At 37.0% G+C, this 27665-nt stretch overlaps 1 protein-coding gene across 1 annotated transcript in view; it reads left to right on the forward strand.

Moving 5' to 3' along the window:
• Window positions 1-27554, forward strand: part of SEMA3E (semaphorin 3E) — a 247167-nt gene extending 219613 nt beyond the window's left edge. Inside the window, exons 14-17 of the mRNA XM_032402271.1 lie at window positions 38-204; window positions 4271-4338; window positions 6331-6470; window positions 23117-27554. Of these exons, the coding sequence (XP_032258162.1) occupies window positions 38-204; window positions 4271-4338; window positions 6331-6470; window positions 23117-23569 (828 nt within the window). The 3' untranslated portion in view covers window positions 23570-27554. The remainder of the gene's footprint in view (window positions 1-37; window positions 205-4270; window positions 4339-6330; window positions 6471-23116) is intronic.
• Window positions 27555-27665: the final 111 nt, after the last annotated feature.

Here is a 27665-nt window from a genome sequence, read left to right on the forward strand (position 1 = left end):
TTCTGCTAGCGGCCTCTCTGTTCTTTGATGTCTCTAGCAACAGCTGTATGTTGGATCTGCTTCTGCCGTGGCCCAAGTCCGATTCCATCAGTGTGACACGTATGGAAGTGCTTGTGCCGATTGCTGCCTGGCTCGAGACCCTTACTGTGCCTGGGATGGCATATCCTGTTCCCGGTATTACCCGACAGGCACCCATGCAAAGAGGTGAGAGAGGCCTCAATGGGCTATTTCCCTTGTTTAGAAAAGCCGTAACACTTTCTAAAATATTTTTCTTTCTGCACACATCCCATGAAAATAACCATGTTAGTTTTGTTTAAATAAGCCATAGTAATCATACTTTGTTCATAATATAAGCTTTGAAAGGTGAATCTTACCTGAAAATAACTCCTGTCAATTACTGTGTAGAGATTGGAGTTTTTATTGGGTTTTTAATTTCTTTTTAACCCATGTTTGAATCAACTCTTCCCTCTCCTGACACTTTTGCTGCAAGACATGAAACCAGTGTAGATAAACTTAAAATGTGGAAATGGCAAGCCACCACACATGAGGGATTCAAAGACTTGAAAGAAAAATAAATAAATAAATTCTAAAATACATCCTGCATTTGCCCCGTGTCCTCTCAACCAGCTGGTCTTCATTTATTTCATTTTGAAAGTGAATATTTTAACTCCTAGGCAAATGTATGACCTGTATAATTAATGAAACGTGTGATTTAATTCAACACAAATGAAAGGTACTTAGAGACCTCCAAACCCTAATGTGTATAATTCAGCAAGGTCATTGCCACTTGTAAAAGAAAGTAAATCTCAGGATTCTTTGAACAGGAGATCTTGAGGTCCAGAGAGTATTTTGAAGGATGGAGATATTTCTTCACTCAAGCCATATGAAATTGTGCGTGCTTTGTGGGGAAACATAAAGGAAAATATTTTTATTTATTATAAAATAATCATTTACTTTTTTCTCCTAGTAAAGTGGCCAAAGAGAATATAAAGCAAAAACATAGAACTATGTACGGTTTCCTTACTGAAAATTAAGTTTTTATTAATTTCAATTATTTTTACTCTTTCACTCTGGGTTACTTTTTTCAAACTTTTTTAAAAATCTCATTTAATATAGTTATTATATAAAAATCTCAATAATGTAGTTACTATTTTTATAAATTTACATATACAGTAGAATCTCGTCACTCATTCAAAACCTTTGTTAATTTGATGTTAGCGAAATTAACATTCATTCCAATGAGTACTTAAAGAAAGCATATCATAGGTGGATAGTGAACAGATGCTTTGAAAGGATATTTGTTAACTAAATAACTTACCAACTGTTTTCAAGAATCAAGCAAATTGATTTTGTACAAATGCTTATTGATATTTAAAAACACTGCTTGAAGAATATAGCCATGTTCCCATGTAAAAATAGTGTTCAATGATTTATTCACACACTATGCCAACTACCATACTGTGTGCACGGAGGATGAAGAAGTGGTCAGTACTCTGGCTATATGAAACTGGAACCTGAAGTGGAAAATGGAATTGTAAATAAGGATGATAGTAGGTCACTACTGAGCACTTAGTACATATAAGGTACTGGACTAAGCACAGTACACATTATACATTATTTAATTCTCAAAATAACCCAGCCTTTGAGCTCAGTCTTGTAGGTGGAAATAGAAGAAGATTCTAGTTAAAGGGAATCGTACAAAAGGCATAGAATGTTCAGGGAAAACCCTGTAGTTCCATAGGGTAGGAGTGAAGTAACTGGTTCTCAGGGTGGAAAGGTAATTTCACCGAAAATAATAAAATGAATTATTTTATTGTTAGTAGCAACAATAACAGTGTTTGCAAGCCGTGCGTCAAATACTTGTGAATAACAAGGTTTTGTTTTAGGCATGCAGTAGGGGTGATGAATGAATTCTTACTAAGCAGTTTCCATAGCTAGATACTTCTTGATCCATGCTGCATCTTATTAGAGTATACATCCACAAGCTTGATAATATATTTACAAAGGGTGGACAAAAAGTTATTTAGTAAAAGTCAAACGAATGGGCAAAATCTTAGGAAGGAGCCCAATGCTCGAGTCAGGAGCCGCTGTGTTTGTAAATGAATGAATTCAGTTCAGTGACAAGTAATGGAGATCTTTCACTGGTGTCAGATTCTTTTGAACCATCACCCACTCCTGGAGGAGAACTTTTTGGATGGGTTCCAACACATGAAGGGAAAATAGTTTGCTTTTACAGCAGATCGTTGTTTCTTCAGACCTGACCAGCAGCAGAAATTGAAAACTGGTGATTAAAATAAATACTTTTCTGTTCACAGAGTGAAAATGAGTCAACAGAGGAAAAACATTAATTCGCAATCCAAACCACTTGTTTAAAATAGTCTTCCAAAATACACTATAATTTATAGAGCTAAGTCTTTTACTTCCCCTGGCTCTTGTATTTTGTCTGTTTCCGGTGTTCTCTTAAAAAGTTTCTAAGTAGCAAGAGATAGAAGAAAAATAGGCAACTTTGAGAATAAAAGTCAACTTTGATGAACCTTTCTCAAACTCGTGAACATTTACGTTCTTTTTAATATGCTGAGATAAAGGACAGTTATACGAAGATAGTATAAAGTGAACTGAACCCTTGTTGGGGGATGGGATAGCATTCTTTTTAAATGCACGTTTTCATGACTTTAAACATACTCTTTGTGTTGTTATTCACATTGCAAAATTTTGTGTTATTATTCACATTGCGTACCTAGAATTATCTGATTGCACCTCCCTTTATTCTCACATCACTCGTATAATAAACCTGACACAACATTTCTGCAGAGTAGAAACTATTTCCCATTTCCTTGATTTACCCCTGCTCCATTACTCACCACTGCTCAGCAGACTTCAGATTCCCAGTACCAGTGCAATACTTAATGAAGGAAGGAATCCACAAGAGCAGTTTACTTCTCAACCAGAGCTGCTGTCAGTTATATATAGCTGTGCACATGCTAGCATAAAATAATACAGAAGCATAAAACTTTTTATTTTAGCTCCTTTTTCGTCAAGTTCTTTTTTCAATTTAACCCAATAGAATGATTCATACAGCGGTTTTCATCTGAACTGTATAAAATCCCAGGTTTCTAGACAAAGTCTTCTAAGCTACAATCTCTGTATTTAAAAAAGCAAGCTTTGCACACAGGTCATAATTCTAAAAATTGATTGCAAATAGGCATCTGCCGTAGCTTTCAATACAAGGAAATACTTAAACCATTGTTTTTTAAGTATTGAGCTGTTAACTAAGACCTGAACTCACATGTGAGAAAGCACTCCATCTCTTGAAATGTTGTTCCATTATCATTATTTGGAGGCAATGAGGAGAGCCTAGAATGAAAAAAAAAATTGAGATTGGAATAGATTTTAGATGTCAGTTAGACCAACTTCATTTTACAAAGGAGGACAGAAAGAACCAAGCAAAAGAAAAGATATGTATGAAATCAGGCAACACGTGAGTGATGGCATTGGGATTTGAATCTGGTTCCCTTTTCCAGATTTTATCATTGCATATGGTTAAAGCATTTCATTGTCACTTTGGAAGCCTCACCATCTCCCTCTGGGGTGAAACTTCTGCTTTGCCTTCTGTTTTTTCCTCAATCTTGAAGAAATGCCATGATTTAGAAAAGCAAGTGGTATTTTCTCCCTTTATGTAATACTTCTATTTTTATCTCTAATCTGAATTAATATGCTGAAGATTTTGATCTTGGAATTTCAGTGCTAATAATGATAATTTCCATTGTCTAATCCCTCAGAAAGATGCTTATGAATTTAAAACAAGATCTGTACTATAGAATTTTTTTCCCATGGGTAAAGAATGTTGTTATTTTTCAATTATATATCTAAATATATATTTATATAATTTTTATTTAAATAAATAGTCTGACTCGAATCCCACTGTCTTTCCTGCGCACTTCCCTTACCACCCCAAACACCCATTTGAAACAGAAGAATTCTTGTTGCACTAGATTATTAAACAAAATGTAAAGAGAGCTTTCTTAAATTATTTCAGGATCCAGAATTCAAACTCACATGAACACTTAAAGAAGAGTTTTATACAGATCTTATCCATTAAATAACAGTGGAAATATGGGAAACTATGAAACTTGAATTTTATCCTTGTTTTGTATGACAGATCAATTTTTTTCAGTAGCAGAATACTACTTGAGTCCTTAATGCAGTTGGCTGCATTTTAAAGTCTGCAAAATTGAAATCTGAACATCTAAATACATCTACTTTCTTTCAGGCGGTTCCGCAGACAAGATGTTCGGCACGGAAACGCCGCTCAGCAATGCTTTGGACAGCAGTTTGTCGGTAATCCAGAGAAAATCAATTGCTATGGGTTACTCAGGGTGTACAGTGAAGATAAACTGCAGACTTCTTAAAAGGGTCCTTGTTTCCTTTGTGACTGATATATACTAGAACAATGTTACTGAAAGGATTTTTTTTTCTTCCACGTAGCTAAAATTTTGTGGATTTGTAACACCAAAATTTTAATTTTATGTGGATGTATAATTTTTAATTAATTAGGAAAATTAATTCTATATGCCACCACGAAGACCTTACCATTAGACCTCAAAACAGGAGGGTCTTAGAATGAGACACCGCAGTGATTTGTAGGACCTCTCTCTCCATCTCAGCCCCGGGAATATCTTTACCATTTTATGCTACCTATGGTAATCTTATCAAGGGTGATCAAACTTGTATCAAGTCACCTACTAAGCTTTGGGGTAGAATAAAGTGAAAAGCTTTAAGTCTTCCACAAGAGTAGGGAAGCCGAGCGCTCAGGACGATGGAGCAGATGTGTTTCTGAGGCAAGGTAGTGAGCGGTCTGATGGGTAAAGGATGAGAGGAAATTTCTGCTTCAGCAAATACAAGGAAGTCACACAGCACAGAAAACCATGGTCCTGACTTTTCACACCATGTTGGTGGTTGGAACTGGCTGTGACTGGTGTCCCCAGTTTCACGAGGAGGTACCAGGGAGATGAAGTGTCGTGACTGGGAGACCAGGAGTGCTTATATACAATCCAGAGTTGCATAGCATCAGTTCACTAGACCCAAGGCCGAGTGAGCATTTGGTGCAGGACATAAGCCTTGGACAACACTGGCTAGAGGAAGGCAGGATCTTAATCTAGGAAAATTTAGGTGGCAGTTTTGAAAGTGAGGAGGACTCAGGCACAAGGAAAAAATCCCAGGTTCTAGTTACTGAATTTGATATTGGTTAAAACAACAATGAATACATCCACTTGTTTTTGTTTTTTTTTAAGATTTTATTTATTTGAGAAACAGAGAGTGAGCGAGCGAGAGAGCACAAGCAGGGGGAGCAGCAGAGGAAGAGGGAGAAGCAGGCGGGGCTCCATCCCAGGACCCTGGGATCATGACCTGAGCCAAAGGCAGACGCTTAACCAACTGAGCTATCCAGATGGCCTATCCACTCGCTTTTATTCCCCACTGCAGTTAAGTGGATTAGCCTGTATGCAAATTTAGTTCAAGTCCCGTGAGAGCCTCCCTGGGCCAAGATAAAGATTCTAATCAGGAAGCTCTGGATCAGAAGTCTGTAGTTCAGTTTTGTACCCTTTTCTTACTTTAGGAGCCCAATATTTGGATAAGTGCAGGCCCTTGACAAAATCTCACTCAAACTTGTGTTTATGTAGCACCATATCACCTTGATTTCTGCTTTCTGCTTTTGTTTGTAACCATGAATTTTGTCTTACGTTTTACTTGAATATTTGGTGCTCACCTTCTCTTGCCTGCTCTGTCAGTGGATTTCATCACTGATTTTCCATGCATTTAACACTGATGCACCTTCTTACTGTCCTGACTGTCCTGCTCTTTGGACCCACACTCCCATTTACTTCCTTTTGGTCCTCTCCATAGCCTGCAGTACTTTTTAAAGCCTAGATTTTGGTACGCCACTGTCCCTAAATTCTCCTTTAAATGACCTTGCATAGAAATTAGTAGTAAGTCATGAAAGATACTCACTTTGCTGCAGGAATCTAAATGAAGAATCTTTTCAAATATTATTTACTGGAACGCCAGAGTGGCTCAGTCAGCTGGTTGTCTGCCTTCGGCTCAGGGCATGATCCCAGGGTCCTGGGATCTAGTCCAGCATCGGGCTCCCTGCTCAGCAGGGAGCCTGCTTCTCCCTCTGCCTGGCGCTCCCCCTGCTTGTGCTCTTTCTCTGATGATAGATAGATAGATAGATAGATAGATAGATAGATAGATAGATAGATAAATAACTTTTAAAAAATATTATTTACTGATAAAATCAAAGTCTTAATGTTAATTTTAATATTTATATTGTAGGGGATGCTTTGGATAAGACTGAAGAGCGACTGGCCTATGGCATAGAGAACAACAGCACTTTGCTGGAATGTACCCCACGATCTTTGCAAGCAAAAGTTATCTGGTTTGTACAGAAAGGACGTGACGCAAGAAAAGAGGAGGTAATTCATAGCTGCACATAGCTGCACATTCACGCCGCGCTGTCTTGCTTATGGTGTGTGATTAGTAAATAGATGATGACTTATTTGGTGTTTAAAAATGAATCAGTCGATTGTGCTATGCATATTGTGCTAAAAAGTGGATTTATTTATTATGTGTGATGTATATACATATAAAAAATTTTAATACACACAGATTTCTGTGTATATATAATTTATATATGCTATAAAAACCTATGTGCATATATAAAATTTTTATGTGTATAAATATACATGTAAAGACATATAAATACATATATAAAATATATTAAATACAAAATACATATATACACATATAAATAAATTATATGCATGTATGTGTATATGTATAAATTTGGATTCTGAAAATTGGACTTTTATTCAGTAGGTATTCATAGCTTCATGATTTTAGTACCTTGTTGTCAAAATGATTGTCTTAAATTGTATCACCCAAGGCAGTGTTCTAGAAAAATAACAAATTTAAACACCATTAACACGTATATCTTAGACATAGGGATAATAGAATTAAAACAACAGCAACAACATTAAACCAATTGTTTGATAAAGCAGTTGAGTCATATATGAAACATGGCCACAGGGGTTCCATTAGTGCCCACTGGGAACAAAAGAAAGCCATCAGTTTGTCCTTTTGAGTAGGTTTAGTGGTGGAGATTATATTTCTGTTATCATCTAAATAATGAGAGAGGAATCAGTTGTGCTGCTTTTATAGATGGAAGAATAGAGAGCATTTAAAGCACACATAAGGGATAGCCTGGAGGCAGTTACTGGATAATCTTTTTATGAGAGTCTAGGGATCTGGTTGCATATTGGCCAAGGTCAAGGGCATGAAGCACTTAGTAAAGGCAGGTAAAACGTTAGGGATGCTAATGTGGGCTTTGAACTCAATTTTCACAAAAGTTGAATTATAAAGATAGAAAGAATGAAATTTGGTTAAATAAAGGGAAATAGATCTTGGTGACTGCTAGCAAAATGTTTCTTGGTAAAAAGAAGGTAGCAAATTGAATAAGGGAAAGAAATATTAGACACCTGCCGTAGGACCCAGGGAAGAGCTAATGGGGACACAGTGGGTAGAGAAGGAATCAGTGAAGCCATCAACTCTAGATCCCAAATGTAGAGCACACTGACTTTTTATGCCTTTTTTTTCCAGTCTATTGTGAAACTAAAAATGCAACATGTTTTTGGTCCAAAATCATACAGTACATTCTGGGAGAGGATTAAATTTGTAAATCCCACGTTCCTGGAATAGTCATTAGAGAGGAAGGCACTCAACAAAGGCTGTTAGAGAGACTCTAGAAAGGCAATCACGGACAGGAAAATTCTCCTGAATTTTCATGACATCATAAGAATAAACGTGTTCTAAAATGTTACAGCATATTGCACTAAAGTACATTGTTGATTTAGCACTACAGTATTTTCCATTCAACAAATCTGATGTGAAACTGATTTTTAAATTCCGTCATAACCCACTTGGCAGGAGAGGACCTGGGAATATTCTGTAGCTCCTTTCGTTGAATGGCTTCAGAAGACAGAGAAATCATTCTTTCATCAGTGGTTTTCTTCCCTCAGTATGTTCTGTTTCTAATTTGGAAGTCACTATAATCTGCCTCATTTGGAAATCTTTACCAAGTCATTTTGACAGGCTGCATCCATCAATGTTCAATTTTAAGCTTCTTTCTCCTATTGTTGATATAATCTGCTTCTCCTTTCCCCAAATTTTAGTTTCTGTTTTTCAAATTTCCATGACTGATAGATTTACTGATACTTGAAATTTTGAATTTACTCCATGCATTAGGTGTCATCATCATTCAATCCTTGGTTTCTATAGACACAGCAACGTATATTGATTTATTCACAGTCTAGAACAAAACACAAAATTGCTGACTTCATAAAAAGGTAGATGTGTTTGCTGAATGCACAGAGCAGAATGACTTTGTCCTTTTAGAGTTTGTTTTAAAGTCCTTTTAGAGTCTTTTATGGAGCTTTTAGAGTTTTTTTTTTAAAGACCATTTTTTTTTAAAGACCATTTTATTAGTTACTATGGACAGAGAATTATTTTATTATCAAATCTTGACCGTTGTATAAGATCTTGAAATTCATCCACTCCATTTCTTACCTCATATGTAAATGCTTTTAGAGTACCCTTGACAGTAGCCAGCAAGGTTCATCACAGACACTTCAAGCTGCAAGTCATTAATTTGTAGTCAGACCATAGCCTTTGTAAAAAAAATTTTGATTGTGGGACACACACACACACATTTTTGAGTCTGGGACTTTGGCCTGCAAATCAAAACTCACCTCTCTGGAAACCATATATTCAGGTGAATAAAATTTTGCTCAGATAAAGCTTTTGAAATGCTACGTAGCTGAATTGCTAGAAAACATCTCGACATTCAGTTACCCAGTTTCTAAACTGGATTACTGCTCTTCTCTCGAATGGGCACTTTATGGTCTCCTGCTTTCTTAAATACCACATATGAAACACATCTCTGTACATTTTACTAATTCCATAAATGTTTATTGAAAGCCTGTTTTGCAGGTAATTCTTATGGGAGTATTTTTCCCTTGGCTCAGTGACCTTAGTTAGGATGTGCATCAGTTCTCATGATATCCTGAGGGAAAGGATTTTAATAGAGGACACTTTCTAGGTGAGGCTGTTCTTCACTGTGCATCTACCAGACACAGAAGGAAACGAAAACTGAGAGAGGTATAGGTAACAAACAACATCCGTGACAGACCCAAGGTTTGAACTCAGATATTCCTGACTCCAAAGCTGAGCTGCTTCCCACGTATTCAGTGTCTAAGTCCCAAGGAATTTGCTCTGTGCATTTAATAGAATATACCATTTTATTCTAAAACATGATTTACAAGTGACATAATTGAGACACAGAATGTTTAATCACTTCCCTGGTTACTGACAGCTAGTCAAGTTGACTCAAATCCATGTGTCTGTGGGTTCTCTTTACTAAACCACACAGCCTTCTGAAATCGGAACCCTAAATACAGTTTCACATGCTTTGGGACATGTAGCAAATGGAAAACCATTTACAGCCAAAGTTCTGGAATTTGACTTCTGAAAAATGGTTCCTGACATCTGCTTGATTCTTACCTATATTTTTTTCATCAAACTTCGGTGAAGTATGCTACTGCAGCCTTGGGGGCAAGAACAGTAGTCCTCATGTTTAGATGTCAAGAACCACCAGTAATTTGAACAGTTCCCATCTAAGCAGTGATACCATGAATCCTTATTATACAAGGTATGCATCAGTGTGTTTGCATTCTCAGTTTCTCTTTCAGGCTTTATTCTATGTCTGTTGGTAGAAGAAGGGTTCTGTATCAAATTAAATGTTCTCTCTCATTTGAGCCTATGTAATAGAAAACCAAGAGCATTCTGCCTCGTTTTTTCAGGTTTTTAACCAAAATGCTTCATTAATTCTTTTGCAACTTACCTATTGAGCATCCGATATGCCCTGTTTTCATAGAACCTGTATTCTGGAGAACAGAGGAAGATGATGGTGTTGATGAAAACAATAGTACAACTAAATACCAGAACCATATTTAATGTATCAGATGATGATGAGAAGAAAAGTACAAGAGAGATTACCTACAGGGAGAGGTTGCAGTTTTAAAGGGGTGTTCGTGGAAAGTCTTAACTAAGAGGGTCACCAACTCAGTGACATTTGAAAAGGACTTGAAAGAACTGAGGTAGTAGGCCATATGCTAGTGTTGGAGAACTTTCTGGATAGTGGGAACAGTAGATGTAAAGGCCCTGATATATTCAAGTGCACATGAATGGGAGATGGGAGTGCACCTGATATATTCAAGGAGCCCTTGAGTGAAGGGCAGTGTGGCTAGAAGGGAATGAGCAGTAGGGAGACTAGTAAACTATGGGTCGAAGAGTGAGGGAAAGGCCCTGCTCATGCAGGGCTTTGTAGGCCCTTATAAAGGGCTTTGGTGTTTGCTCTGAATTAAATGGATAGCCATTGTGTAGTTTCCAGCAGAGCCATGACATGATCAAAATTTGGTTTTAAAAGGATCTATTAAGAATATAAAATGTGGAGGTGGGCGGGAAGGCAGAAGCAGGTGATCATTGAGGTGATAGGGACATAAATCTTTATGTTCACTGATACAACATTAACTTAGTATGTGCCCTGTACCTTCAAGGTCAAATGGTATACACGTGACTGCCTCATACACAAAACAGCAGCGTGACTTGCATATGCTCTCTGTTCTTATTGAGAATCCTGAAGGCTGTTTAACTTCTCAGGTGGAATACTTTTTCAACCTTCTGGTCTCGTCTCTGTTTAAGTGTCTGCAATTAGTATTTTGAACATAATAAATACTCAGAGGGTACATTAATAGGTCATGAATAAATCATAGCCTTAGCCCTTTAGAAGCCTATAGTCTTACAGTGAAAACAAAAATGTAAACAGATAATTATAACATATTCTGTTCATTAAAGGTATGTTGAAACTTCAAGAAAAGTGTCCACCAACAGGTTGGGTATGGAGGTTGCATGATGGACAATCAGGAAAAGATTCACGGCACAGGTGACATGTGAGCCAGGTCTTAATGGATGAGTGGAAGTTAACTACCAGAGAGAATGGGATAAGCACATGTGTGGGAATGAGAAACAACATGGTATGTGTAGATCCGTGGCTGGAAATAAGGATGCAAAAATGAGTAGATAGCTCAAGGGACCACTTCGCTTTATTTACAAGCCAATGAGAACACCTTAGACAACTGTTTAGACACATTATTCTAGAAACTTGCATATAGGCTTTGAGTATAAGCAGGTGTCAAGAAGACTATTTAAGAGGGTATTTCAGTAGTCAAGTGGAAGATTTTTGACTGGAACTAAACAATGGTAGTAGAAGGGGAGAAAACAGTTTTCATTTTTATGAGATAACATGGAATGCATTTGATTTTTGAGATAGAAGCAATCAAAAATGATTCACATGTTCTTGGTTTGGGTATTTGTGTAATCGATGGTGCAGTAACATGATCTACAGGGAGGAATAGAAAGTGTAGGAGAAAAATGTTGAGTTCAATTTTGTCTGTGTTGAACTGGGGTCTCCTGTAAAGCATTTAGGTGGAGCTTTCCTTTGGTAAATATATGTTTGGGAATATAAAATTCAAAAGAAAGACCTGGAATGGCAAGAGATATGTGAGAGACGTCAGCAAAGAGGTAGTAATTAAACTGATGGAGGTAATAAAAGTAAGAATAGTATAGCAGCAATCAATACTTAAATACCACTTTACTGTGTGCCAGGCACTGTCCTAACAATTTTAAGTATATTAATACTTTTAATCCTCGCAACAGCCTTATGAAGTAGATACTATTATTGCCCCCACTTAATAGATAAAGAAACCAAAGCACAAAGAGATTGAGTTACTTGCACACTATCACATAGCCTATGAAATCGGTCTGAATTCAAGGCTACACATGCTGGTTTCAATTATAGGCCCTTGGTCACAATGTCATGGTGCCTCCAACTGCCAAAACTTACCTTGGAGAATGAGTAAATAAGCAGTGTGAACCAAGCCTAGAAGCAAAGGGGAAACCCCATCTAAGGAAAAATCAGAAGACAAATTCTAAAAGATAAGGTGAGAACAGAAAAACAGATAATAATTATAGTTCTCATTCATTTAAGGCCTACTAGGTGCCCTGTGCGGTTCTAAGTGCTTGGTGTGTAGTAACTTATTTAAAACCTACAATGGTTTTCTGAAGTACTTAGTAGTACTATGTGTATCACAGAGATGAGGGTAAGTACTGATGCCAAGTATGACACTGGTAAGTACCTTCAGAGTAGTATAGCTTAAGTAAGTAGACACCATGGAATCAGGGGAGTGTGAAATAATTGATCTCAGGGAAGAGGAACTGGATAAGGATAAAGTCATAAACCCTTTGAGATTTTCAGAAAATAAGCACCCAGTGTCCCCTGAGAATGTGCTCAGTGGAGTGGTTAAGCTACGAGCCCTCTAGCAATAGGTTAAGTGATGAATGAGAAACAGCTAGTGTAGTATATTTTACCTACAGGTTTGAATGAGAAAGAGAGAGGTCAACAGAGGGAGACAAGAGTAGAGAAAACTTGTGGGTTTTTTTGACTTAAGAAAAAAGGTGACTTGGTCATGTTTATAGGTTGAAGGGAAGAAGCCATGAGGAGAATGTGCAGCTAATTAATGAAACAAGATAAAGAGCTTATGAGAGATAACCTAATTATAGACAAAAGTTAAGAGATGAGTTTCAAGAAGGAAGAGAAAAACCCCTCATCCTCTGAATTTGGGAAAAAAGAAAATAAAGATTTTATGAATGTGGATGAGGAAGATAATTTCATCCACAAAATCCAAGTTTAGCTCTTCCAAATTCCTTATCTATAATTATTTAAATTTGGAATACCAGTTCAAATTTTCCTCATCTGTATAAGGATATATAAATTATATTTTTGTGATTACAGAGGACAGAACTGTTATAAACATAACTAAATCACCTAAAGTGATACACCCTAGTTTATGAATTCTCAGTTCCATGTACTTGAATTTATAAGCTTCTAAAATAATTGCAAAAGTTTAATCTCGAGTAACATTCCAAAGGAAAGGAATTCATACTTGTTTGGTTGGACACATGAAGTATTTCTCTGTGCATTTCTCTTTCTCCAAAATGCACAAGGACTACATTTTAAAACTTAAGTAAATGAGGGAAAATTTACATACGTATTTACTGCTTAGATTTAAATGTTTATTAGTTCACTGTATGTACTTCTCAGTTATCACAGTAAAGAAAACCATAGTTTCTTCGAGCTACTCAGAAGATTAGTAAATAACTTTTTACCTTAATTGTAATTATAATTATACCTAAATTATAATACTCATTTTGAATGTTGTAAGTTTGAAATATATGATTTTAACCTGAAAATAGAGTATTTCTTTGAAACTGACAATGATTTAAAGCAGAAGTTGGCAAACTACAGCCTAAAGGCCAAATCTGGCCCTCCACCTCTTTTGCAAATAAAATTTTATTTGAAAACTGCCACATCCATTTGTTTACCTAGCATCTATGGATGTTTCCATCCTATAACCACAAAGTTGAGTAGTCTCATAAGAGAGACCATATGACCTGCAAAGCCCAAAAACCTTTACTGTATGGCTCTTTACAGGAAGTTTGTTGGCCTTTGATTTAAGATACAGTGAAGCTTTATTAAATGAGTATTATTGTGAAAAATGTCTCTGTATTTTGGAGAAAAAAAATTTCATGAATAACCAAGCCCTCACTTTGTGCTGAGCACTATAATTTCATTGGGATGAGTTTTCAATAAAACCAAGCAATATGAATAGTTTCTTGGAATGTGTTCTTTTGGGCTTTATTCTTTAGTCCTTTACTGATAAAACCAATGTGTATCCCAAAGATACTGTAAACAAGGTTGAGTTCCAAGAAGGAGTTGAATTAACATACACAAATCCCCAGTGTAGAAATTGGGGGGCAATCCCAAAACACATAAAATATTCTCCAAAGTGATATAAGGCAGGCAAGTAAGTTGCTGGTCCATAAGACCAGCATCACACTTTATCCTTTGGTAAGCCTGAAAGTTTCATTTTCCCCTTGATCCTCATTGATCTTTCCATTGTGGATTCTTTATTTAAGGGAAAATATTTTTGTGGGTGCTTGTGTATCTTAAAATATCTCACTTTAAAATAGCTAATTGTATGCATTGTACAGACTGCTTAAATAATGCACAAATGTGCATGTTTATTATAGAAAATCCAAGAGAGAATGTAAGATGACATCAAAACTCCAAGACTTCAGTTTCACCCCACTCTCTGAATTCTTTTTTTTTAACTGGATGCCAAAAGTTGTCACTTTCAACTCTGCTCTCAGACCACCTACTATGTAGGATGAATTCATCAAAGTCATTTAAATATTGTTGACAAATCTAAGAAGCATGGTTAACTTATCAATCAGCAGTTCCTTCCAGATAACTCAGAGTTCATTGCATCCATGCAGAATTTGTACAGCTTTAAGTAAAACATAATTTTATTGATGATTCAATGCATTATGGAGACAGCTTCTCTTATAAAAACAGAAGAAAAAAGGTGTATATAAGTTACATCTCTTAATGTTGCAGATTTATTATGTCATCAAAAGTAGGGGAATTATGAAGTAAAATCTCATCCTTATTCTACCATGTTGTTTGCTAGATGACCCATATTTTCTTGACTTTCCCAGTGCTTACCCATGAGAGGAAGCCTAAGGGATCAATGACAGCCATAAGTTTACGATATTGTCTTTATACACATGTACTGAAAGCATGAGATTTGTCCACATGAATATTATTTGTTTTTCTTGTTGTCATAAAGTGCATGAACTCTGCCTCATTTGAAACATCTGCTTAGTAGTTCTGATGTTTCTGTTTCAGTCTTTAAAAAAAACTCCACTCATCTTTTCTAAGCTAACAATTCTTTACAGTAGATACTCATAATTTACATTTTCAGCCTTGACAAGCATATGTTTATAATGCCATGTGCCCCATATTTTAGTTCTGGAATAATTAACAGTATATCCCATTAATTTCATTTTTTTCCTTCACACTTCCTATAAGTGGAAAATACAGAGCAACGTTTTGGCCGTAAGGATAGAAGTGGATCTTGTGGTTTAGATAGAACTATTTTGGGTTAATTTTCCAAGAGAATACTGAACATCTTTGAAAATTAAACCTACATTCCCAGATCTGTGGACTCAGATACAGACCTGTGTTTTATCCCACTGAGATCATCTGACGCTGCGCATCTGATTAAACAAAGTAACATGGTAACTCCGCACGCCCAGTGTCTGACAATATCAAAAATACGGATTCCCTTCACTCTTTAATTCCCCTTATTCCAGGATAAATTATAGTTCCTGCAGTCTTGTAGATAATAAAAAATGTACTTCGGCATGAAGATGTATCCACATAGAACCGTATATCCATACCGCATTGTGTTAGTCCTATAGAGTAGCTCACATTGAACTGTACTTGGGCATCTTGTCTTGACCTTGAGATGTGACCTTAAGAAAATGTATTTAGTGTAGTGCTATTGTTTGGATGCCTATATCTCATTTTATGAAAACACAGAAGAGATTTTTTTTTCCTCAGGCCTCAGTGCCAGGGAAAAATGTACTTGTCATAAGGAGTAACTTTATTTTTTAATAATAATTTTTTTTTTTAGTATAGTCAACACACCATGTTACATTATTTTCAGGCGTACAACATTAGTGATTCAACTTCTGGAGACACTATGCTGTGCTCACCACAAGTGTAGCTGTCATCTGTCACCAGATAAGGCTATTACAGTATCATTGACTATATTCCCTATGATAAGGAATAACTTTAAAAATATACTTTAGAGTCATTTGGGCCTGAGAATTTAGCATACTTTCCTCTTTCCTTCAGTCACTAGGTAATTTAGTGTTGACTTTGTACTCCAAATATAGTAGTTGTTCCGTGCCTTATGGTATGCACTTTTGTGTTCAAACATTATCTTTCTTTCATCCCCTCCTCTTATTTTCCCTTCATCCTAATTATCCTGGTATTCTTCCCTGTGGAAATTTTTAATAAAACATTACCCTTACACTGCTGTTTGTGTATTTTGCAGCATTATTTCTAAAATCATATGATTATAGTATACTAGAGCTTGAACAGATCTTACAGACTTAGTTTATTGGTTGCCAAACCGAGATAATCATTATAAGCATATTACTTAGTTCACGGCACATTGTCATAATGGGTTCACACAAATCTCCTTTCTTGTTTGACTTCATTTTTCCTGGACCACCTTTCTACACTTTCATCTTTACTTCCCCATATGCATGCACTGTAATGATTGGAGTAAGTCCAATACTACATCATTTGTACTTTATTGAACAAGTATATAACATTTTGAGTATGCATGAGCTGTAAAAATAAATCTATTGGGTTCTAGATCATATTCTGCTTCTCTTTATAACTCAACACTGTGTTTTTATGGTTTATCACTGTGGCTGTGTGTGTCTCTATTTCATTGTTCCTCACTGCAGTTTAACCTCCCATAGCATGCATTCATTGCTCTTGATTGATCCATCCCCCTCAAGAGTGGACCAAAAGTATCATTAATTCCCACTACCACATCTTTAATGATCATCTCTTCAAATAGCGTCATACAGATCTGAGTGCAAATCTCTGCATTCTTATCTTGTGACATCCTTCATTTCTACAGTTTTGTCAGCTCGCTTTCCAGAATTTGGGCATCATCTGTGCTCTCAAAGTGACTTATGTGGGTTCCCATTTTCCCATACCCTCACCAGTTTTGGGTATTTTCTAATTTTTGCCTGTCTTACTGGTAGAAGGTGGCATCTTGTTTACATTTGTATTTCTAAAATTGCTAGTAAGATTGAACATTAACTTGTATACTTATTAGACCTTTGAGTTTCTCCTTCTCTGATTTGCCTATTGATATGGTTTCTTTCCCCTATTTTTCTCTTTTATTTTTTCTTTTTCTTGACTTTCAAGAGTTCTTTGCATCTTCTACATATTAGTTTATTCTTGAATGTGAATGTTCCAAATTTCCTCTTTGATATAGTTGATGTTTCTTAATATAATATTTTTTCACAGTACGGTTTTGGGTTCTTATTTATGATAACTTTCTTCTCATATTAGAAAAAGGTTTTCCAGGGGCGCCTGGGTGGCTCAGTCGTTAAGCGTCTGCCTTCAGCTCAGGTCATGATCCCAGGTCCTGGGATCGAGCCCCGCATCGGCTCCCTGCTCCGCGGGAAGCCTGCTTCTCCCTCTCCCACTCCTCTGCTTGTGTTCCTGCTCTCGCTATCTCTCTCTCTGTTAAATAAATAAATAAAATCTTTAAAAAAAAAAAAAAGAAAAGAAAAGAAAAAGGTTTTCCACATTTGGATCTTTAATTAATCTGAAGTATATATGCAACTTTAATTCTTCTCTATATAGTGTGATGGGTTTCCCTAAATGAGCTATTAAGTAATTCACCTTGTTCCAGTTGGGCAGTCATCTCGATCATAAAGCAGGTTCACATTAAAAAGTGCTTTTATAAAAAAAAAGATTTTTATTTTTATGCTGTTATGTGTGATACATTTTCTGTAAGTCACCTGATTTTTTTTTGTTTTGAAGGTAGACCAGATTAACAAACAAATATATAAATTCTAGGTCTTTATTTCTTGACTAAAATTAATTTCAGTGTTAAATGTATTCTGAAAGAAACGAGTTCAAGGCCTTCGTCTTTCCTTTTCCTATGAAAACCGTGGACCCATATGGTTGATACACATGGAAATCACTGCTTCTTCCTGACCAGCTTCCAGATGTGCTGGGTTCTTTGTTCAATTACTTTTTTTTTTTTTTTTTTACTGACATTACAAAACATACTGAATCAATCTCTATAACTCAGAATATTAAAACCATTTTCAGTAAGAAATGCTGTATTTTTGTAGATTGCCTATAAGAATATTTGATAAAGTGATGTATTATGTATCATCTTCTTGACCAAGGAAATTGGGTCTGCAGACGCAGAGAAAGCACAGCTGATGAAAACAATTGTGTAATCAAGATTTGCTGTTGAAGGTGCCCATGTGGACTAAAGTGGAAAGATTAAATCATGGAAGGACTTCAAATACAAATTTCTAAGTCACTTTATTTTTAGGTATTCATAGGCTACGGAAGATACATTTAACTGGTGTTTTAAGGTACATGGTACATTAGAGGTGATTTAACGTACATAGTGTATGGCCATCCAGATTTCGGAGTTAAAACGTCTTTTATTACTAAAATTTCTGACTCACTGTACCCGGGGAGGGAAACCTACATTTTGAGGCCAGCACTCTCTCTAACATGCAAAGAATTGATGGAGGACAGTTCCCATTGTAATTATCACACCTCCGTATCTTTGAACTCGGCTGGACTTTATATACACACAACGCAGTGTTTCTCAAAGTGGGTTTCTGATTTTGAAGGAAATACCTGCTTGGGAAAAAAAAGAAGCACTCCTAACCCAGTGGCCAAGGATTTGTCTTTATTTTCATTTTGCTTTTTGTTTTATTTTAAAACACTTTCATAAACTGGTTGGTATATGCCAGAAACTATGCTAGATGACTTTCATATTTTTATATTTGCCCTCTCACGGGAAGGATAGTAGGGAAAAAACAAAGGACCATATTCAGTGAGGCTGCTTGTATGCAGATTCCTTCCAGGTGAAGACAGTGTCCTAGAAGTGCTTTTCCTATGTATCTGTGAAGCACAGCCCTTTGAGTAGTTACTGACTGCTCCTGAAATCATGCTTACTTCCTCCCTGTCCAAAGCATTACTGGATTGACATAGAAGTGAATCACTTCTGGACATACCTTTATTAGGATACCCCATTGCCTTGCATCCTTGTACATGCTGGTCTCATTTTCACTATGTTCGGAGCACTACTCTACTCATTATGGAATACTCAGTATAGTTAAAAGATAGGCCTTTGCTCTTATGAAACTTACGGTTAAAGAGATGAAACTTGCATGGCAAAATTACTTGACGAGGAACATAAATACCAGCTTGGGTGCTACGAATGTGAATGCCATTGAGTTATAAAAAGAAAGAAGAGATCTTTAGGGCTGAAAAGAAAGTATTCATTAAGAAGTGAAAGTGTAAGCTTGGCAAGAAATTTTTAAAAAATGGATTGGTGGACCACAGGAAGGATTTCACTAACGGAAAGGAAGAATAAGACCAGAATAAGCCATGCAAGTGAGAAAGAAAATGGCAATACAAGGGACCCAGAATAGGAGGAGTTATGAAAGGAAGGTTTGACTGGTATTTGCACAGGTTGTCCCCACCATCTGCCCTTAAAACTCAGACATTGTCTGGGGCTGCCAGCATGACTTGTATTAAAATGTTTATTAAATATTGGGACACCGGGGTGGCTCAGTCGTTAAGCGTCTGCCTTCGGCTCAGGTCATGATCCCAGGGTCCTGGGATCGAGTCCCACATCAGGCTCCCTGCTCAGCGGGGAGTCTGCTTCTCCATCTCCCTCTGCTGCTCCCCCTGTTTGTGCTCGCTCTCTCTCTCTCTCTGACAAATAAATAAATAAAAATCTTTAAAAAAATAAAATAAAAATTAAAAAAATAAAGTGTTTATTAAATATTCACAAGAATGAAACAAGGAATGCATTCTTTTTGCCTGTAACTTTTATTCAAATATGGAAACAAATTTACAAATAGGATACAAACAAGTGTATGCATCATTTAAATCTTTATTTAATGCGATGATTTTTTTTCACTGAAACAGGCATCTCTGTGAACAGAACATAGGACACAGGCTACCACATACATGTGTCTAAAACATCTGCCGGCAGCCCTTGGTGCCGTGTGCTGACTCAGTCCGCCGAACACTTTATACAAGTGACTTCAAAACTTTTTATGTACATTACTGCGTAGGGATGTTGTTTGGTTTTCATTTGGCTGGAACGTGTCATTAACATATTACATTGATCTTTGTTCACAGCAGCTGGAAACCGTTAAAGCTTTGAAAATGGTTCAGAGTCTATGATAAACACCAATACTAAGATGAAGTTGATCTTCCCCATGAACCCAAATATAGTTTACTAACTTACATGATTATCATGAAAATTAAATACAGTAATCTAAGAAGTCTTTACAGAATACTCATTGATCTCCATCCAGAAATGTACCTATTCCACCAGCCCTATGAGAAGCACTACAGTAAGCTCTCTGGGGATATGGATTTAGAAAGGCAGGATCTGGTTAACTGAACAATTCTTACTTGCTTGGGCAAGCAATAGAATCTGGGTAAGGAGCATGACAAAAGGAATGAAATTAGAAGCAGACTAAAATAGTACCTGTTTGTTGAAAGAAAGGGGGAAACGTATCAGTCAAAAGAAAATTATTTGAAGGACTTGTAATTTTTTGCAGGTAATGTTGCACGCTCAGTTGACAAAGGTTAACAGGTCACATGATATGGTAATAAGGGAAGGAGGACACTCTTACAGGGGTGTGAGAAAGACCCGTTTTAATTCAGCCTTTTCCAATATGGAACCAGCAGTAGGGAAGTCCCTCCAGACAGGTACAACACCTTGGGTCGTGAAACAGAATCAAGCTGGGCATAATGGCAGACAGAGAAAGAAGGAAGATTCGGGAGGAGTCTACCATGAGGCAAGGTCGAAGAATCAGTCACAAAGTATGAGAATCTAACGCTGTGGGAAAATAGTGAAATGGAATGAATGTTTCCCACCATCACCACAGAAGAAATGTTGATGGGAATGTGTGATGTAGTAGGTATGAGGGCATAATAATGAGAAAGAAGTAGAACAACACATGAGGATAGAGGGACTAGAAGAATAATAATGTAATTGTCAGGAATAAGGAATTAGTAAAGCGGGGAGTGCAGTTTGCAAGGAGAGACACTGGGTTGTAAATAATGAAGGCTCATGTAAGTTTCGGTCAGTGTTCTGTAATTAACAGGAAACTCAAAACAATGGATGATCCCTGTGTAAGACACACTGTCTTAGGGAAGCTCACTGAAATGAGGAAATAGACGAGTTACCAAATGAATGCAAATAAAACATGAGATCAAGGAAGGATGGAGGATTGTGCCCTAGAGGGAAGGAGAAATCTACAGAAGAGACCAAGAAGGAACCAAGGAGAGAACCAGGACAGTAAAATGGCGTGCACCAGACAGGGAAAGAAAAAAAAATGTTTAAGAAGGTGGGTCCCTCTATGTCACATGGAGCCACAAGTTTAAAAACAATGGAGGCTGAGCCTCAGAGTCAGAATCATCCAAAGCATGTGATAAATTTATGGAGAAAGTAGTGGTGAGCATGAACAGGGACACCAAGTCACTTGAGTTGCTGCCTGTGGCAGGTGTCCACGACACCTCCTCGGCAAAACCTGTCAACAGATAAGCGGTGGTTTGATGTAGCGACGATGGTTTTGGTGGACGCCTCTTCCCACTTTCTCACGAGAGAACTTCTTGAGTTCATGGCGCTAGCATTCTGCCTACTTGGACATGGTCCTGCCAAGTCAAGGGAAGCCCCTGGCAAGGACTTAAGGAGCCCCTTCATCCAACTATGTCACTCTGGAGCGGCTGAGTAATTACTTTACCTTCTATGGCTGGCAAAAAAAGAAAGGGAAAAAAAAAAACCCTCTGAGAGCCTCAGAATTTATCTTAACGTGCCTATGTGAGACGCGGTCTCTGACCACACGGCCGATGCTATTTTGCCACATGATTCACAGATTATACAATCATATACACTCGTGTGTAGTGCACACTGTAACTTCAGACATGCTGGATCTGACGCAGGCTCAGGAGAGCTGAACGCGGCAGGCCTGGCCAGGACCTGCCCCTGGGACCAAAACGTGCTTGTCTCAATGGCCTTTACTGCCAGGGTGGTTGTGGTTGTTAGTCTGCCCCTTGTATATTGGCAAAGGTGAATATTGCTTTCGTTTTGTATTCTCAAGGGCCAAGTTAGCCAGGATAGTGGGAATCAGCTTCATAGCACCATGGTATGGTGCTAGGCCCCTGAAAACACCTCCCGGTTTGTTTTTAGGTGGGGGACTATATATAGGAAAGGGAGAGGAGGTGAGTCCTGGTAGCGCCATACAAAGTGTTCTCACGTAGGTTATTTTATTTAAATTTCACAACAGTCGTTCAAGTGACAGTAGGCTTAGCTCCATTTTTACGAAGAAAACTAAGGCAAAGAATATACGTAAATGCCCTAGATCTCACTATTAGTAGACAGTGGTGCCCGTGTTTGAATCTAGCTTTGTCCATGTCGAATCATAGACTCACTGTTTCTCATATGAGCTGTATTTTTCAAAAGCCTTATTGTGCTCTTCTCACCTTCAATTGTATTTATTTATAGAAGTCATGTGCATAATTTATTATGTCACTAACGTAAAAAGATATTTGAGCACTGAAGTTATGTGCAATCCTAATATTTACTGGACCATGAGATTCTTCAGAGCAGATTATGGATTTTTCTGGCTTATTTTTAATTCTCTGTTAAGTAGAAAGCCTTGTAGAAATATAAGGAATGCTCACTTCATTAATGAATGGGTGAATTTTTGTTTCTTTGTTCATAAGGAAAGAGAGTGAAGGTATCCCAGATCTCTTAACAGACGTCCTTATAGAGACACTGGTCTTTGTGATCTGGAAGGAGTAAGAACCCCTGAACTAATAGTGTGAGAAATGGCATTTGTGCTGTCGGCTAAGAAAAAGTTAAATAAACTTGACAGATCTTCACTTCACCCTAATTTTGAGTGCTATACTGAACTAGATGGTTTTTTCTAATGATTAATTGAAATCATTAGGGAGAAACCTCTCTCACTCTGCTCTTAACAATATTGATGTGAAATGACCCTAAAATCATCAATATGAAGTGATCTCAAATGCAAGTAAGTTCAACATACACACACCTGATTTAATTCGTCCTTCTCGCTTGGTTGCTCTCAGACGCAGCTATGACTCTCAGGATTTCATCATGAGATAACAAAAATTTAAAGAGACTCAAGACAGATAGTGAAAGGGTTTCTAGGTTGGTGTCCTCTCCTGAATAATGCTCCAGTGCCATTAATTTTCTTTTTCTTGCAGGTGAAGACAGATGACAGAGTGGTTAAGATGGACCTCGGTTTACTCTTCCTCAGGGTACGCAAAATGGATGCTGGGACCTATTTTTGCCAGACGGTAGAGCACGGTTTTGTCCATACCGTCCGTAAAATTACCCTGGAGGTAGTGGAAGAGGAGAGAGTAGAGGAAATGTTTCACAAAGACTATGAAGAGGACGGGCCTCACAAGATGCCCTGTCCTGCCCAGAGTAGCATCCCACACGGGGCAAAACCCTGGTACAAGGAATTCTTGCAGCTGATTGGTTATAGCAACTTCCAGAGAGTGGAAGAATACTGTGAAAAGGTCTGGTGCACAGATAAGAAGAGGAAAAAGCTTAAAATGTCGCCTTCCAAGTGGAAATATGCCAACCCACAGGAAAAGAAGCTGCGTCCCAAAGCTGAGCGCTACCGCCTGCCCAGACATGCACTGGACTCCTGATGGGGTGAAACCATCTATTGGCTTCTGGAGAGTTTCTGTTTGGAACCGAAAACAAATAGACAGCAACAACAACAACGAAGAGAAACCATTTGACTTCTTTATATTGCTTAAAAGAGTTCTGTAACACAGAAATGACTGTGAAGGTATTATGATAAATTATTCTACATACTCATTTGACTGGTTAAAAATCTCGTAAAATTAACTAATTTTTCTAAACAAGTATATTCCTCAGTGGCTTCCCACTCTGTTTACCAAAAAGTGACCATAGCTGTAGTTTTGAGTACTTGGCTGCTTTTCCTTGGCAATTATTATTTTACCCTTGGGAGACTTAGGATTCTTGGAGTATTGATGAAAAAGCAGAGATTCTAAGAAGCATGGAAAAAATTAAATATATGTTTTAATCTTTCCGAATTCTACCTTTCCACCACGATGTAAAATATACAGAATATCAGATACTTTAATGTTCTCATATGAACTGTCTGTACTTTTTAAGAATTCTCGTGTTAGTATCTAAGCTATGTGTTTTATGAAGCAGGTGTGTTGTAGTTACTGTAAACCATGAAAGAAAAACTGTGGTCACCTTGAGGCTCGTGCCCTTCATAAAACATTCATTCAACCCCATTCACTATAGTTATGTTTCATGATGAAAACACGTCCTTTCAATTTCACTCCACTGAATAAAGAATGAAGTTAAGGTAACTTATTAAAAAAAAAAAAGCTCCAAAAAAGATGTAGTTGGAAGTCTAACTTTTTGAAAAAGTTTTTGCTGCCCTCTTGCGGTAGAAAAAGTATATTCTCTTTTTTCTCTTTTTACAGATTGTCTAGTAAAGATTTGAACAGTTTCTGTTAATACATCTTGTCCATTTTCAGAAAAAAAAACCTTAAATAAAAATGTCTTAATGCTTATGTCATGCTTTAAGATGGAGATAATGTGTTTATGAATAATTTATTACCTCACAAGCCAAAAATGAAGATATTACAGCACCGAAGCTCTATTGAAACTTAAATTTTATGCCTTCCAAATACTCTTCCCTGAAATATAAAAGATACTCCAGAAACATACATTTATTATTTTAAAAATGTTAAAGCAGTTTGCTCTCAGATGTCAAATTTTCCCATTTTATGTTAAATAAGAAATATGTTTCATGAGTTCATTTAACTACCGTGTCTAGAGCACTTTTCCCTTTCTAAATAGTATCAAAGTTTTTATTTTTGAGAACGCTTATTTCTTGAAGTCTTTCCTTCTCCTTTTTATTTAGCGATTACCTTTCTAAAATATGAAGTTTTGTTGATACTTTTCATTTAAATAAAAATTAAAAGCAAGTGAATTACACATGAAAACAATTATGAATAGTTATTTAAATGTTAACTTTAAATATTTCAGTTTTCAAAATTGGCTTATAGGGTATATAATTAAGAAAGTTCAGGTGTTGATAACTTATAATGGCTTGCAATTTCATTTGAAAATTAAGAAATACATAAATGTTTTTAAAAAGTTTAAAAGTTCATTGTTAAGCCACCAAGCTCCAAAAGGTCTAAAGGGTAGAAATATTTTGAAAATTAACATTCTCTGTAAAACCCAGTTGCTATTTGCCCATGAATCCACTGGAGGTCATTGCTGCCCACCAATATTAACTGAAAACAGCATATATATCATATCAGTAAAATCCTGCCCAGTGTGGAGAAATAGAACCATAACCACGGATCACAGGGTCTTTAGCAAAGCTTATGTCTGAAACACTCAAAGCGAACAGATAAGTCAATAAAGCACAATTTGTTGAAAATATTCTGCCATTAAACAAGAAAAGGGAAAGAGATTTTTCTCTTGTATTCAGATTTTTTTTTAAGTAAGGCAGATAGCACATACGTTGTTGCCATTTTAATCCTAATAACATACACAAGCAGTTGATAACAATGATTATAGTGATGTCAATTGTGAACTCAAATATTGTCTAACTGAAGAGATAAGACTAAGGAGAGTAACTTTTCTATGATATAAGCCTTAAGAATTAAATATACCTTGAAGCTGTTCAAGTAAAATGAGATGACTAGTAAGAGGGGGAGATTTTTAAAATGCTAATTTGAGAGAAGCCTGATAAAAGTCCACAATTTAGAGAGAGCACTAAATTTTCAAATATATATATATATATATATATATATATATATATATATATATGAACACGTTTTCCCATTTGCTCATTCTCTCCCCCTTCCCTCAAACATGCGTGCAGGTGCAATGCTCATGCGCACACACATCACGACGTTCTTTAAGATAAACTGCATTGTCCTCTCAAAAGACAAACCAACAAAAAACCTATGTTGCTCTGTCCTTGAGAATCTGAAACATACTATAAAACATATTCCCCGTCTTTTGTTCTGTCAGAATTCAAATTCAGGATCTCCTTTGAGAAATGTCCAGGCTTAGAAAATCACAAATGGATTGACCAGATTTATCCTCTTTTTCTCGAACTCAGGAAGGACACAAGCTTAGCTACCTTCAAGACAGGGAGGAATTAAGAGTCTGCCCTGACCCACCACATTTTCCCCAGTCATAGATAGACCTGGGGAAGAGAAATCGTGCTATGTCCATTTTCAGAAACATTAAGCTGAGGAACAAACATTATGCTGAGAAAGAACCATAACACCCATCCTAGATTCAAAGAGGCACCTGTGTATAGGATCAGTCTCCTGCTTCTTCAGACCTCCGCTGTGTTATCCTCTGTGAAGGAAGAGGTCTTGGGAATAGAATGAGCCTTGATATAAAACAGTGTACATCTCCTCTTTCAGTTCTTCATCACCCCTACTGGGCTAGAGATGTAGATTTGTTAGCAAGGAGGTCACCTTGCTAACACCTTGAAGAGGTTTTACTTCAGGAATTGTAAGGTCTCTTCCATGTCTAACATTCTACATTGCTATTTTTTCCCTTTGTGTTTATTGCTGAATATTTCAGTGCAAAGCTATTAACTTGGAGAAACAGGGATTAAAGTGGAAATAAATACTAAGAAGAGTTCTAGGGGGGAAAAAAAGGGAACAGAAGGTCTTTGCCTGTTTAGTAAATGGCAGTTGTGTATATACTTTAGAGTGTTTTTCTTTCCCCAAATTAGTTACACACTTAGGATGTCTTTATTGAGTGTTTAATATTTGCTATAGGGTGTAGGTCTTTGTAAATCTTCAGAGCGACTCTGAACATTTGTAAAATTTGTAAAATACAATAATAGTTCTGCGTGTTGGTGTTAAGCATGAAACAAACACAGCAGCTGTTGTCCTTAAAAATGAGTTGTCTTTAGCCTGCCAGATACATTAAGAAAACCGCTTGGGATTGGGTAGGTATTTGAGCTCCCAGGAGAAAGTGCCACAGCGATGCCGACAGTAAGGAGCCCGTGTTCTTGTTCTTACAGCAGAGTATCGCATCCAAGTTACTTATTTCAAGAGCAGTGCTCATTTTTCAGGCCAACAACTGTTGCCTTTGACTCAGTTATAAATAATAGACTTTCCACGAACACTGTTTTGATTGTAGTGTGTTATTTAAGCTGGTATGTTTATTTTTTCTTGGGAAGGAGCGTTATATTTTGGCTTTCATTACAATTGGATGTGTTCTGTTTGTGTTTAAATGGCTTAGTTATAAGCTAGAGAACTATATGGGGGGAGGGGGGGTTCTTGCCTCTCTGGCTCCCTTTTATTTGCCCAGGTCCAAAACAGCATGTGCTTTCTTACTTCTTGTCACCGATTATAAGCCCTCTGAGACTTACCATCTGGTGGTGAGGTCCGAAGACCGTTGACAGTGTGTCTCTCTATCACATGGATCTGCCACTCAGCACTGCATCCTTTGCCTGTACTGTTATGTACAATTTCTATTTAGTTCAACTTCGATGCTAAAGAAATAAATATTTGCTAAACCCTCACGTGCTGTCCGAGGAGTGTTTTCTAAGGTCGTGCCAGTTAAACTCAAAAGTTTTATAATGTGTCAAAGCCTGCATGTAAACATACTGTGCTAGGCGAGCGCTGGTTTTCTTTAAGAAGTTAGAAAAAGCATTCAATTCCCTTTTTTTTTGGAAATTCGTAAGGAGGAAAACGTCCACTCATCGCATTTCCTTGC

This window comes from Phoca vitulina, unplaced genomic scaffold (genome assembly GCF_004348235.1).
Source record: "Phoca vitulina isolate PV1807 unplaced genomic scaffold, GSC_HSeal_1.0 scaffold4, whole genome shotgun sequence".
In the NCBI taxonomy this organism is placed as follows: domain Eukaryota; kingdom Metazoa; phylum Chordata; class Mammalia; order Carnivora; family Phocidae; genus Phoca; species Phoca vitulina.